We start from the raw sequence: 15,871 nt of genomic DNA, 5'->3' as shown, positions 1-15,871 counted from the left end.
TGTATGGTGTAGAGTATCAGTGTTCAAAATATTAAAGACAAAACACGGACAATATTTAACTCTAACATTTGCAGTGATGTCCTGTATATTTTATTTCCTTTAGACGGTTTTATTCAACCGAAGAGAGACTAAAATGAAGGCGTTAGATCTACAGCAGCCTTCAGTAACTGCTTAACTACACAGGGTCTCCCACATAATAAAGTTATTTATGGGTAGCAGAAATGAAATCTAGACAACATATACCCAGAGGTTTAACCAGGTGTAATATACAGTATTTATTTTACATGCACCTGAAAAAATGATTGTATAAACACCCCAATAATTTTTCTGTCATCTCGTTCATTACCAATGAGAACATGGTGGCAGAGAAGCAATGTAGAAGCTGTTAAAGTTTTGAGGAATATTTTTCAGCATTTGCCAGTCATAAATTAATAAATACAAATAATGAAGCAGTTTATAAGTTCTCTGACATTTTAAGTCAAAAAGAAAAGCATCAGTTACACTCTTTGATAGTTTGCCAGTTATCCTTTTAAGAATTTAGTGATCAGAACATAGAAGTCACATTACTTTTCCTTGCATTTTATTAAGCATTTGCCAGTCATAAGAAGCAGTAAATAATCTCTCTAATAGTCATTCAGTCATCTGGTACAGTGTTTGCCCATCTGAAAATAGAGTTCTTGATAGTTAGCCAGTCATTTTTTTCAACATTTCCCTTCCAAAAGCCAGGATTATGTAGTGTAGTCAGTCAGTCAATCAGTCTGTCCCTTTCAAAAGAAGCATCACATTAGCCGTTGGTAGTTTTCCCTCACTGGCAAATTTTCCAGCATTTACCAGTCAGAAACAGCATCAGATAGCACTTTAGTAGGTTTTCAGTCATCTTACCCAGCATTTATGTCCACAATACCAACATTTAACTCTTTAATAGGTTTTTGGTCGTCTTACCTAGCATTTACCAGTCAGAAATAGCATCAGATAACTCTAATATGTTTTCAGTTGTCATACCCAGCAAATGTAGTATCAGCTAGGTCTTAGTAGGCTTTTGGTCATCTTACATAGCATTTACCAGTCAGAAATAGCATCAGATAACTCTTTAATAGGTTTCCAGTCATCTTAGCCAGCATTTACTAGCAGAAATAGCATTAGATTGCTCTTAAATAGGCTTTCAATCAACTTACCCAGCATTTATTAGTTAGAAATAGTATCAGGTAACTCTTTAATAGATTTTCACCCATCTTACCCAGCATATACCAGTGAGAGGGCAGTGACAGGTAATATATCCTGCAGAGTGACGACAGCAGCAGCGTGGGTGGGGCAAGTGGCAGTGTGGGGGGGCTGGAGGGACTAACCAGCAGCTTCCGTGACCTGAGTGCATGGCGGGTTAGTGTGCCGCGTGTGGAACCTCGCCTGGACCACGCCAACAAACCCTACTGGGCCTTCATTGTTGATGTGACCAGGATTGATGTCACTGGTGGTAAGTTTGCTGTGGAGTCTGGTAACACACATGGCTGTATTCTGTATTCTTTTGATCTTATATCTTTTTGTACTACGACAGATTTTTGATCTTGCACAAACCTGTCAATGTCTTCATTATCATCGTTTCCAGGATCAGAGTCATTGGTGGTAAGTTTGCTTTGGGTCATATTCTTGTAGGCTTATTAATTCTCTTCGTACAGCCAGGACTTTATGTTTTTGAAGAGCTGACAACTTCACTTTGTCAGTTTAACCTCTTCACCCCAGGGAGTGTCTCTAAGTAAATGAAGCAATCTAACATTAGCTAGAATAAAGTACAAAGTGTGTCTTCTGGCAGCAGAGGATAAGGAAGAGTTTGTTTCTAACCTCTCTGCTCCGAGGGTTTTTTTGTAAGCAGAGTAAAATTGTCCGATCTTTGCCAGAGTAAACTATAAAGCATGTTCTGAGGCTGAATAAGTTGAGACTATTGCCTTTAATCGTTTCTGGTATAAAAGAATAAGTGCCACAGCTGTCTTGTTAGATGAGAATGATGGTTAGAATGATGCTTTGATGTTTCTCAGCTGAACGTCCTGAGGAAGTTCACTGGGAGGTGGAGCGAAGATACCATGAGTTTTACATGTTGGAGAGCAAACTTACTGAGTTCCATGGAGAGTTCCCTGACAACCAACTTCCCCCACGTCGTGCACTCTTCACATCCAAAGACATTGGTTTTATGCACACACGCAGACAGGTGGGTACAGAAAGTGGGCTGGTGATGGCATTATTGTCTTAGGCTTATATTCATGTCAGTTTAGGAGGCTTCCCAGCACCACCTTAGTTATGTGTTTATCCTATGTCACAGTAATGTATTCTCTCAGGCATTTTATATCTTTTCAACACTGACATTGTATACATTAATATGATTGACATGAGTATCATTGGTTTATGAGTGAACTGGATCACTTTCATTACTTGAATTCCAAGTTATGGTTGTGTGAAATTCCATGAGCCCTAGTTACGAGGTAGGGGTGAGTCTCCTTGGTTACTAGTAAAATTCATCCTCCAGTCTGACAACCCTGGCCATATACTGAACAGAAACAAGTTAGTAGTGTGTGTCAGATGAAGACAAAGTGACAATAGTAATGTAGCATATGCAGAAGTGGGTAGGGATGAGGTGTCATTTGTTCGTTTTAATGTGGCCTAAAATTCCCATCTCACCATCTTGAATGTTGAGCTATAGCAAGAAAACAAGAATATAGCACTAGATACAAAGAACTGCTGTGGAAAGGATGTAGAGCCATATTATTGTTTTTCCTGCCAATGACCTATGTGAAGTAAACTACAAAAGGAGAAAAACCTGGGCCAAGATTTCAAATTGAGCAACCAAAAGGGGACAAAATGATGAGAGAGAGAGTGGTGACAGAAGCAAATGATGATGGATGGCAGAATAACAGTGACAGTTTATTCCACGTTATCTCCAAGTTTTAGGGGCTTAAGCATATATGAGAAAAAAGGAAGAATAATGCTTTTAATTTTGTTTTGAGTACAGGGTATTTGTACTGGAGTAGAATGAGGTTTGTATTTTTCTCATGTTTGTGTGGATGGCTTACATGTGAGGTGGTGCCAAGATATGAAGATTGAATGGGGAGTAATGAATGCATGGCCCATCTCATCGGATGCATTGTTTATACTGTAGCTCTCCTATTGTTATGCTGTCCTACTTACATAACTGGATCCTACATACCTACCCTGTATATCTCTCCTGTTATTATTCTGTCCTATTTACATTTCTGGATTCTGTATACCTACCCAGTATTTATGCACACAGTACAGTTTATACCAGGGAGGAGGGATGTCCAGTTGGGAGCAAGGTGTCAAGGGGAAGGGAGAATGATGATGATGATGATGTTGATGATGATGATGATGATGATGGTGATTATAATGATGTGTATGACTTTCAAATGTTTTAGTGTAGATGACAGGTGTTCTAAAAGCCATTTCCTCACAGTTGTCATATAAATTTCCATTTCTGTACAGATCTTTGAGGAGTTCCTTCAAAAACTGCTACAGAAGCCAGCACTAAAGGGGTCACAGCTCTTGTTCCTATTCCTCAAAGCCAAAGATGAATTTACTAACACGAACCTGCCGGATGTGTCGCTGGGTCGCCTGATTCGTGACGTGCCCCGCAAGCTGATGAAGGAGAGGGGACAACACTTAGATGCTTTCATTTCTGTCTTTATCTCATCCACACTTGCACAGAAGAATAATAAACCGAGGTGAGTTGTGGTTATAAGAGAGGGAGTGTGTGAACTGGGGTGTGGGCAGCGATATGGTGAGAGACAGAGTGACATGGAGATGATTTGTTTGTGGCCACCCCTTATGGGATTAAGGCATCAGGCGATAGAGTTGTGGTTCCCCCATGACATTTTTGCATTGTCTGTAGCGTTAGTAGCCATGTAGTCTAGTGGCCTGAGGTGCCAGTTTGGGTCAAGGTTATGTACTGTGTTGCATATCATTTCATAATCCTAAGAGGAAGTGGATTTTTTTTTTTATCAAATAGTCCTTTTTGTGGTATAAGCCATTTACCAGACCTTCAGTATTCTGGACTGTTGTAGCCTATTCTTGAGCATCTCCATGTTCTTTCAGAGATTATTATTTCCTGTTGCCTACATTTTTAAATAGTGAAACTTTGTAGATCATGGCATCTTTATGATTTTCATACATTTCTATGCTGTTTTAGTAGTCTGTATTTACCTCGTGTCAGTTATTTTTAAACAGTGTTTTTCTATATGTCTTTCTCATACTGTTTTCCTTAAGGTGAAGCTCTAAATCTGACTTATGTAAGAGAGGTTTCTGAATATTTTTTAATATCGGGTATCTTGTTTTGCACGTGAAATGGATTTAAAATTTTGAAGACTTGTATGAAATACGGTTGTATTATTCATTTCTGTGAGTGTTATGTTGATAATTCAGGTACTTTTTTGCTCACTCTGTGCGTCTTGATACAGCCTCTCCCCATCGTTGAGAAGAGAATTAATGTTGGGATAATAATGATATGGCAGTGATTATTTGTAGAAATAACTCCATACACTGCATGAACTAAGAGCAAAAATCCAAGTTGCACTCATATTATATTTACCATTAGGTAAAGCAAACCAGTTCATTATATGCAGTATTTGTGTACCAGATAACATTAGTAGAATGATTGCTTTGAAAACCAGCAGTATTTAGCACAGCATTTACATCTGATAAAGTGGAGCTAATTGCAAACCCTCACCCTTATTCCATGCTTCATTTTATAACACAAAGTCAGAAGCAGATTTTTAGTACCCAGTGGAACGTAGGGCCAGTGGTCAGCTGATCTCTAACAACGGGAAAGTATTCATTCTACATTAAGTATTTTGTGAGTATTAGAAGGGGTTAGGGTGATGATGGTGATAAGGAGGAGAGAGAACAAAAACAACATTGATGCTTGCATTGATGATGGTAATGACAGTGGTAATAGTGATGACAAGGACAGTAATGGTATCAGCGACATACCAATGATAATGATGGTTCTGGACACCCCATTTCAGACTGGAGTGGGACGAGGCATCACTGAGTGTGGACGGTAGTGAGATAAGCCAGCAGCCAACCAGCACCCTCATAAGTGACCTGTATGGTGACAATGCTCAAAGTCTGGCATCTCCCTCCCATGACACCCCACCCCCACCCCCAGCCACCATGAGTGTTGTGGGCGTGTTTGATACCATACTATACCTTAGTGAGTTCTGACATCTGCCTGTGCTGGTTTTTTCCCCTTTGATCCTTCATTTTACCTTTATAACACATATTAGGCTCACATGGTATGTTACTATCATATTTTACTTTTTTCTTTCAGTTTATTTTATATATATATATATATATATATATATATATATATATATATATATATATACACACACACACACACACACACACACACACACACACACACACACACAATCCTTGTAAATCGCGTGTTCATAAATCACGGATTCGTAAATCACGGCTAGGTGGCTGTCAGACTGCCGGCAACCTTAAGTCACTGTTAAGTCACGAAAATCGCGGATCTAGGCACCCAAGTGGGCCTTTTCTGAGGAGAACCGTAAACCGCGGAATTCAAACTGAAAATCGCAACCCAACAACCAATCACCACGCATCCTTGGTGGCATATGTGCATACTAATGCCGCCATGTTGTTGTTGTTCTTGTCCCGCCAGTCTGCACACTACAGACTGTTGCCGTGGAGTACGAGAGTTACCTGCCTTTTTTTGTGCAACTTCCCCCTGCCTCCTACCTGCCATGGCCCCTCCCGACCCCCCAATGAAGCGCTCTAAGCAGTGTGGCATCAAGAAGCTGCTGCAGTGTCGTACAGTCAGTGTTTGGAGCTCATTTGTCGTGTTGAGAGGGGAAAGAAGTTTTCAAAGCTTGTTGAAAGAGTTGGGGAAGAACGAGTGCTGAGAGGTTCTATGTTCTTCCCAACACCACCTCACTCCATTCACTTAAGCAATTTCGTCATAGGATTAAGGTGAGATCCCGTAATACATGCGCTGAATATTCCTAAATTTGTATGATTGTGTTTGATGGTGCCTAGATAGGTGTAGGTAGGGTGCTGTGGGGGGCGAGTTGGCCGAAGTCCAGACCCAAATTAATTTTTCACATAAGAGTTATTATTCATAAATCACAGAATTCATAAATCACGGCAGTGGTCCAGACCCAAATTGCCACAATTTACGAGGATTGACTGTGTGTATGTATATATATATATATATTTTGTTTTTTACAGAACATTTACAGTGCCTTAAGGCATGCTAAGTTTACCAAGAAAACTGGGATATCTTTGTATATTATGAATATGCAGTACCTAACTTGTTCTTAATTCTTGTGTCATGTTTCATGTTGTTTTACAATGTCTTGTTGATTTTACAATGAATGCTTTTTAATCATAGGTTTAGTCCTAGTTAGCTGAAGTATTTTTTTGCTTGCTAATTTTTAATCATACTTTTATAATACAGTTTTGTTTTGTCTTCTTTTACAAAGGGTTCTGAGAAAAAGCATTGGCTTGTCAGACTTGGTCAGTTTACTACACATATTGTTGCATAATTTGTATTTTATGGCAGTAAATATTGATGATTATGAATATGATGTGGGTATGATGTTTTGCAGACTTGAAGGCATTCGTAGAGAGATGTCCATGTTTTGTGGGCTCACACAAGAATCATAGACACTGTATCAACCTGAAAATTGAAGGGTGATCCCTTTTAGTGGGAACAAGGATCAGGTTGATGGTGATAAAAGTTGAGGTAGATAAGTATTGGTGACGTACGTGTATTGTTTCCACAGTGGTGCGAGTATACGGAATATCCATCAGTGCCCTGCAATGGCTGATGTGCGTGAGAGTGATGGCCAGAAACACCCTTGATGCGGCCGTCAGCTGGTTCCTGCGACGCAAGTTGAAAGTGGCCCTTGCCCCACCGCGAATCGTTAAATTAATTCAGTTGATTAGAGGTTTGTATCTCATCTACATTTCACTTGCCTTAACTCCCCCCCCCCCCCCCACTGCAAGAAAGAAGGAACCAAAGGCCAGGAGCCCGCAAACCATTCCTTCTGGGGGGGGGGGGGAATACACAAGAGAGCCAAATTCAAGATCTGTCCTTTTTCAGATTATTTCCTGTGGCGTGATGGCAGAATAAGACAATACTGTGGTTGTACTGTACATCTTTTCCATAATATTTCTTCATGACTGGCACTATATTCGTTAATCTCTTCATACAGCTCAGCGTTCAGGATGGAGAAATGTCAATTGTAGGGTAGATTAAAGTGAAAAAGTATGCAGTACTGCCTTTAGTTAGGAATAAGGGTTAGAATGTTGATAATAGAGTACAAGAATAAAGAGATAAAATGTTGCTGATAAAGTATAGGATTAAATTAAGCTTCTCAATGCAGAAGGTTGCCAAAAGATTTATACGGGTGCCTTCATCAACATTGTAGTGTTTTCAAGACCTGTGGCAGATCTGATTAGCACAGAACATATGCATTTAAGTATGCAGTATTTATTTGACATTAATGACTCTGTCCCAGAGGTCTTTATGAAGTGCATTTAGAAAGAGAAAATGCAAAATATACATACAGAGTTGCTTTCCCATAGAGAGTTTGAAGGGCTAATGATGTGAAGGTTGTGTGGCCTGTTCATTGAGTGCGTTGGTGATATTTCTACTTTTATGCCTTGTCTTTCATTATGGATACTGCTTACCCCATCAGGTTAGGATGGTGGTGGTTAGGATGATAATGATGATAGTGGTTTACTAGATGATGATAATGATGGTGGCATAGATGATGATGATGGTTTAGATGATGATGATAATGGTGGTTTAGATGATGATGATGATGATGATGATGATGGTGGTGTAGATGATGATGATAATGATAATGGTGGTTTAGATGATGATGATAATGATGTTGGTGGTTTGGATGATGATGATGATGATGAAGACAGTATTTGTTCTTTATGAAATCATGTCATGAGATTTTGTGTTGATGACTTTATGCACTTGGTCATAGCTTGGTACTTAGTTGGTGTGCGACCTAGAATATAATGATTGATATTGTTTTCATGGACTTATTTTTATCATTACTGAGACTCCTAGTTTACATACTTTATTGGTGGTGATCGTTTTTATCCCAGGAATATATAGTAAACAGTTACTTTTATTAACCAGCATGGAGGCAGTTTGTTTGTGGCCACCGCATCCTGGATTAAGGTGCCTGGCAAGAGATAGGTAGATAGATTAAAGGTTTATTTTCTCGGATTCAGCGTTACTTGAGAAGGCACTGGAGAGGATTACGTCAGACAAGCCTGATCATGAGAGGCAGTTGAGGCAGGAGGTGGTGGGCAGGTGGAAAGGGATTGACTGCTCATTTTATTTTATTTTTTTTTAATTTTGTGTTCCCGGGCTGCCACCAGAGAGGACAGAGTTGGACGGAAGGAGATTGTCTGTGTTTACTTTTCCCTGTAAAGAGCAAACAGGTATAGTACAGGAAACCAGCTAATTTTTTTGAGTCACCAAATTTATTTTTCCAGATGCCTTGTTCCTTGACCCGCCACCAGAGCGGACAGAGGCAGACAAACGTGACCGTGAGAGGCATCTGAGGCAGGAGGTGATGACCTTGGTGCCAAAGTGGCTACAACGATGTCTGTTCACTCATGATCTCTACACTGAGGGTGCAAACACTCTGGTTACACTTTTCCAGCAACCCTTACTAAACAAGCAGGTTAGGAAAGATGGTGGATTTGTTGAGTTTTGTCTATCTGTGTCTTTGTTTGTCTGTATCTGTTTATCTGTTTGTGTGTCTGTCTGTCTGTCACATAGTAGTTTGTTGGGATACAGGCCATGTGCTGCCAAAGTCATCTGTAATGCATACTGATTCAGAATCCAAGTGGCAGCGCGAGATTGCATAACTCTTTCAGTCTGATGGCATTTTTAGCTTCAGGAACATCTCTAACAGCCACTCTGTCCATCTGTTATTCTTAACATTTATCAGTAATGAAATACTTCATTTTCGTAGCCTTTAGGGATTTTCAAAGCCCCATAGGGGCCTGTAGCCCCTTCTACAGGTGAAATAACTACTTTTGACACAGTAGACTAATGATAGAAGGACAAAGAGGTTCACTTGGGAGTACATGGGGAGGGGAAGGGGTGAAATTTCCTGCTTTTCTCAATGTGGATTGATCAAATTGTTGCATTGTTTTATGTTGTGTCCCCATACCCAGATACTGTTACATTCCCTTTTTATTTTTATTTTTACATCTGTTTTGCTGCCCATTGGTGTTTCTACCCTTAGCAGCTTGTATGATGATAATATTGTGTGGATGCCAAATAACCTGAATTAACAAACTTACCACAGTTACCCATGGAAACGGTTGGATATACTTTGGTAATATTGTGTGGATGACAAACAGGTTATCGGATTTACCACAGTTATCCGCAAAAACTGAAGGATATACTTTTTTCCAGCTGTCGTATGTGCTGCTGGATGGTGTGTTGGATGAGCTGTTTCCTGAACTGACCATCAACCCAGAGCTGTCCCCGTTCCTCACAAATTGAGTCTCAGGTCTTGCTCAATCTCCATCTTCCACACCTAACATATTTGCACAGTAATATACCATACCATGACTTCCATACCTAACATATTTCTACAGTCATTTACCATATACACTTTATTTTGGCTTTCATCACCTCTTCCCAACCCTTCAGTTCACTCACACACACCCCTTTCACCACCTTATTCCCACCCATTTTCAAACTTCCATACCTCACTACTTCTCACATTTAATTACCATACCCATCTTTGGACCTTCCCTGTCTCTCACACTGTCCCCCACCTCCACCCCACCTCCTTTTTCACTGTAACCATATCTACATTTTACACATTTTGGGGTCACTGTCCTCCAAGATAAGTGATTTTTTTTTAACCTCTCTTCAGGGGTTTATTTGGGCTACTTCTAAGCCTTCTAGTTCAAAAAGTCTCCCCAAAGCTGAATGAGGTATGGAAATTATCGTTCATCATCAGGAGGCAGGGTGGTGGTGGTGGTGATGATGATGATACTGACCAATGATGCTGTTGGTGAGGATAAGGATGATGCCTCCAGATAATTTTGTAGTTATTTGAGCATACGCCACAGGAGAAATCAGTGATACGAGAATAGGCAATTTAAACTCTAATTCAATTATGTGAGAACAAAAATCAGATGTTACCATGGGAGTCAGTTAACCTCACCATATTTTTCCCATAAGGTATACACTCCATTATATGAATTTTTGCAATCCTGTTTTTCACTCCATTATATGAGTTTCGTCTATCCAGGCAGCTCTTCACTGATGTACCCCACTTGTATAATGGGATCCACCTGTATGCATGCCGGTATTCTCCCTGTTTAACCACCCCACACTACACCAGATCAAGATTACGTCAGATGGTGCAGTACACAGGATTGATTTTATGGTGAGACTGACTTGCCGTTTTTCAGTCTTATGTAAGATCCCGTAGAAGTAGATGTGTAACACTAGAGTCTCGTTATCCCGTTAGGTAGACTGACCGCCACATTTTATTCTTGCTGTTACTAGAGGACATTCAATAGGAAAGACCTGAGCTGGAGAAGGTTAGATACAACTCTTCTGGACCTTGATTTCTTGGGAGATTCTCTGAACAGAATAAGATCACCCAGTACCAGCTGGAATGGATCAAAAAGACACTGAAAGGGTTGAATGTTCTGCCATCTCTACATCAGTTCTGGTTTAATACTCTGTTTTTTACCAAACAGTTATTAATTCTGTACATTTTAAAAAGTTCTGAAAACATAATTTGTCACATAGCACAGAAATATTTCAGATAATTTATTCTTGAGTGAAAAACAGGTTTGTGTATACCTTAATGTCTTCCAGACAAAGTAAGGAATTGAATTTTATCACTATCTTTGTGTAATATATACTTATATTTTGACCAGAAAAGGAGAGTGAGGGTGGTAAGGAAATGTTGGTGAAGAGAAAGAATTTCAGTGAGAATGATTTCCAGTACTCAGTTTGATTTGTTTATGCACTGTGATTTTCTAGTAAGTTATAGTATTATTTATTATCAGTCTTGGAAAGATTTATACTGAACTGTCTGCAAATAAGGAATCTGTATTTGCACAAGGTAAATAAGGTATCTGTGCACAGTATTCGTGAAACATCATGACTCCACAGAACAAAGGACACTGAAATATTAGTGGCCGACCTACCACACGCAGGTATTCCTGCTTTTAGGTGCAAGTCATATATCGCCTGCGAGCAGATGTATACAGTAGGCATGGGACCCCCTGTGCGCTGATACTTTTTTTTATTTTAACCTTGTGTACACCTGCAGAAAATACTGTTCATTACCCTTGGGTGTGGTGAGCTCTGAAATGATCTGTAAATGTGAAACCATGTTCATTTGGTACTAGTAGTAGGTCAGAATCCTTGGTCATTGTTTCATATTGTATCACACCACAAGGGTGATGAATATTTTTTAGTGGGTGTACACTCGATCAAAATAGAACACTAACAGGTGTAAATCACAAGGTTGGTGGAAGAGAGAGAAAGAGATTGTATGTAAGTCACAAGGTTGGTGGAAGAGACTTAGAGTTAGTAAGTAAGTCACAAGGTTGGTGGAAGAGATTTAGAGAGAGTTAGTATGTAAGTGACAAGGTTGGTGGAAGAGAGTTAGAGAGAGTTAGTGTGTAAGTCACAAGGTTGGTTGAAGAGAGTTAGAGTTAGTATGTAAGTCACAAGGTTGGTGGAAGAGAGTTAGAGGAGTTAGTGTGTTGCATGTGATGATTTATGAGTTACCTTTTTGTGTGGGAATCGTGAGTTAACCCTTCATCCAAAAAGCATATCTTCTTGCCACTACCAGACTGCTTGTTTGAGCTTAGAGAGAGGACCTTAGTAGTGGAAAGGTTAAAGAAGGCTAAAACTGACTCCTTCACCACAAATCTCTCCAAAATTGAATAGTAGTGTTGGGAGATAGCAGGGAGAAAGAATGGATTGAATGGGTTAATGAATGTAGGGTCCAGGTAACTACTAATTATCTATTTGTGGATGATTCTGTAAGTTAGGACAAAGTGAGAGGGTTGGACGTTCATGAATGTATGGCAGAATTCTGTGGCTGTGATTCTGTGTATGTGGTTGATTCTAATAGTTACAGCCATTTAGGAGGTTAGAAGTTGGTGGATATGTGTCAAAATCCTGTGGCTGTGATTCTATATACAGTATACAAGTTACGAGCCAGGCAGAGGGTTGAAGGCATATATGATTAATCTAGTGTTTTGCAGACTGTGCCAGATTCCTCCTGCTTCATTCATGTGTGTATTTGAGGTAGCAGTATCAGCAGAAGTGATAGTTGTAGCGGTAGTAGCTGTAGCCCCAGGTTCATGTGAAATGTGAACCCAGTGGACTGCAAGATAAATATGTTCTCTTACTGTTTACCACCCTCCTTTTGGTGGCTAGAGGGAACTGAGGGACATTTACATAACTGGGTAGGTGAGTCTCCAAGATCAATTAGTGCCGCCAGGTAAAAGTGTCCCTCTCCAGCACAGTTAGCAATATATTTGGAACTTAGGCATCCATTTTGATAGTAATTTCTAAAGTATTCAGCATTTTCCAGTACCATATACTGTACTTTCAAATTGTTCTGAGCTCCAGATTAACATTTTTAAAGTTGCTAAAATGTCATCTTTTTGATAATGGATGTGTGTGAAGTGTTTAGAATTGTCATGTGAAGTATGCTGTGAGGAAGTTCCAAGTTGTGTTTTTGAAAAGGCTCATGTAGTTTTGAATGAGAGTGAATGTAGGCCCTGTTAGTGAGAATCTTATACATAACACGCACACATGCACACATGCACGCTCGCATGCACACAGACACACTGGAGTGGGTAAGATACAACCCATATTAAACTTACAGATAGTGCATTAATATATTGTAGTAAGTAATGACTCATAACCTGCAAATATACACAAAGAACACCATTTGAATTTCTGAAATATGGAGTATAATGTAGTGGCAATGAAAATATTGTAGAGACTGAACTGCAGCATGAAAATGAACCGAGAATTAGGAGTACAGTATTTAAATGAAAGTAGATTGACCCTACGTTTGTGTGAAGGTACAGAACGTGATGAAAGTTTTTGGCTTATCAGATAGAACCAGGATTCCAGGGGCATGAATTATGAGTGAATGGAAGTGTGGCTTATTGGATTGGGCAAACTTGGGCTGTCTGGATGTTACTACTCCTCACCCTGCCCTAGGATGGGAAAGGAGGTCCAGATGATGATGATGAGGAGGAGGAGGAGTATTTAAATGAACATACCTATTGTTAGGATTACATTTGAGAAAACTCGTGCTGGTTTGAGAAGAGTGTAAAAGATATGCCAGAAGCGAAGGTGTACTGGTAGCCAGCAAAAAAAATAGCTTGGAGGAGAGAAGATCTTAATATTGCTGATAAAAGTTTTGATAGCTTCATTACAGTACAGTTGGTGCTGAGCTGATTGTTGTAAAACATGTCCATAAGGAAATTTACACAGATTTTATAATTGGAAGATCATGATATTTAGTAGTAGTAGCCCTTAATACCATGCTTTTAAATGGTAGGACATAATAGTGATACTGTTGTGGATTTAACTTTACCATATAGATGTATTTATTCTTATACAGCAATCTGAGAAACACATTTTATTTTGTTAACAGTAAGGGTGAAATAAAACCTTTGTGCAGATTTTGTTAAGTGGAGAAGATAGTTGACCAGTTTATTAGTAAATGTTTAAATCAGAGGAAGAATGGTTGTGAGATCAAAAGTGATGAGTAGGGATAAAGCAGCTTGGAGACCACTTCTGTTTGTGAGTTCTTGGAAGGGGTCGAGGCTCTCAGAAGATAAATAAATTGATATAGACAGATACAGTAGGATAATGGATAGTTAGATACAATAGATAGACCGATTGGCTTCAAAATGGGCAAGGCTTACAGGGGATAGATAGACAGCTAGTTAGGTAAGTAGATAGATAGATAGACTACCAAGTCGGCAGGGCATTAGGGTAGTAGTTGGATAGACTGCGCACTGGATTAAATATATATTGGATCCATTTCTCTGGGTATGCTTTTCATGGTTCTCACACTGCTTTCTGTTTCCATGTCTCCAGATCTTTCCTCTTACTGTCTTTAGGTGGGACTAATGGTTAGGATAATGATGAAGGATCCACATATACATATAAAAAAATTACAAGTTGTTTATTTTTGCTTTCTCAGTATTGTTTGAATCTCACTTTTCTGCAGGGATAGGAACTTGAGGTAGCTTTATATAAATTTCTTTTAACTCTAAATGTGTGATTAGTCTGAGAGTTGAGTTGATCTGAACTGAGTGACGTTGAGTGGTTGAGGATGTTTATTTATGTTTGGGGCAGGATAAGTGAGAAACTGGTGGGAAAGTAGGCATTAAATCCTTTAGATTTTTAGTTGTCTGGTTTTGAGGAGGATGTTTATTTACGTTTGGGGGCAGGATTAATGAGAACTTGGTGGGAAAGTAGACACTAATGCTTTAGATTTATGGTTGCCTGGTGGTCTAGTGGGATACGGTGCTTCAACTGGATTTGACTCACGAAGCCTGAATTCTGAAGGTTGGTTGGGACTTATTGCTCATGTAGTGCAGCTTAGGAGAAGAACTGGTCACTCATGCTTTATTGTCTAGCCTGAGTTGTCTGTAGTCCCTGTTTGAAAATCATTGTGGTTGTGATGTGGATTTAAAGTTTGTTTTGCTAGTTCGTGCGGAGAGTGTGCATTACGGCTGTACAGGTTTAGTTTGTTTTCTGTTTCTAATTCTTTAAATAGGTAACCAGGTTGTATTTGATGTCAGGTATTGTGATCAAGTTAGGATAAAGGGGTATGGTATTTTTTATTTTGACAGTATATGCACTTAGGCTTTACACTTTTTGGATTATTTTTACAGTGCATAATTAAATACCCCAATAGGTAGCCATTTTGTCCTGTGGTACTGGGAACAAATAAGCATTAAAGGTCATGGCTGGTTATGAGTTCTAATCCCCTACAGCCCAGCAAGTCAGACCAGAGCAGAATAAATTAATCTGGTGTTAGCTAGAAGACAATAATGAAATATGTGGGCTGGAGGGGTTATTGAGAACATTTTTTACCTCTTCAGCCTTACAGTGTCTCACCAAAGTACGAGTAAATTAAAACAGTGTGGCATTGAGAAAAAAGGATATGCAAGGGCTGAAGAGGTTAATTTTGATGTATTTTCTTACACTAATTTTGTATGTGACATTCATACTGACGAGTTGATAAAATGGGTGGGAAGAAAAACACAAGAAAAAGCTCATTCATCGGTTTCCCCTCCCACCCATGTTTATGTTCATTCTACGTCTCCCTTTCATCCATGTTTGTATGTGTATGTCTGTTTTCCTAATCTCTAATTTTGGGAGAGTTGATAAAATGTTAGTGAAGGTTGGGAATATGCTACGTACATACTGCGATTTTGTATACCGTACACTAGATTTTTTGTATTATTTGTACACTCATGAACCATAGTCTCGTCTCCCTTTCATTCCCTGTCCTTTGCTAGAGAGAAGTCATAGGCAAGGCCACACTGTTGGAGAACCTACTCTTAGACAGTGTGACTTGTAGTTCATGATGACACTTTTACCAGCTAACATTCAGTCTGACTTGAAGTTCATGGAGAGGATGGCAAGCGAGAGACTAACGAGGAGAGTGTATGTGAGTGAGGTGGAGGGAGGGAGAGGGAGTGGGAGGCCAAAGATGAGATGGAGGGATGGAGTGAAGAGGTATATGAGAGAGGAGTGTGTGAGCTGGAAGTGGGGCAG

At 39.5% G+C, this 15,871-nt stretch overlaps 1 protein-coding gene across 1 annotated transcript in view; it reads left to right on the top strand.

Moving 5' to 3' along the window:
* The window catches only part of LOC145395731 (sorting nexin-14-like), a 49,864-nt gene extending 37,466 nt beyond the window's left edge, over positions 1-12,398 (top strand). The window contains exons 12-19 of the mRNA XM_080269266.1: positions 1,285-1,471; positions 2,031-2,200; positions 3,487-3,725; positions 5,025-5,212; positions 6,813-6,977; positions 8,551-8,741; positions 9,485-9,581; positions 12,319-12,398. Of these exons, the coding sequence (XP_080125392.1) occupies positions 1,285-1,471; positions 2,031-2,200; positions 3,487-3,725; positions 5,025-5,212; positions 6,813-6,977; positions 8,551-8,741; positions 9,485-9,574 (1,230 nt within the window). The 3' untranslated portion in view covers positions 9,575-9,581; positions 12,319-12,398. The remainder of the gene's footprint in view (positions 1-1,284; positions 1,472-2,030; positions 2,201-3,486; positions 3,726-5,024; positions 5,213-6,812; positions 6,978-8,550; positions 8,742-9,484; positions 9,582-12,318) is intronic.
* Positions 12,399-15,871: the final 3,473 nt, after the last annotated feature.

The sequence above is a fragment of the Coenobita brevimanus genome, chromosome 33, assembly GCF_032717465.1.
Source record: "Coenobita brevimanus isolate Jiangsu-jjx chromosome 33, ASM3271746v2, whole genome shotgun sequence".
NCBI classification, from domain to species: domain Eukaryota; kingdom Metazoa; phylum Arthropoda; class Malacostraca; order Decapoda; family Coenobitidae; genus Coenobita; species Coenobita brevimanus.
This window is presented reverse-complemented; position numbering and strand designations above follow the sequence as displayed.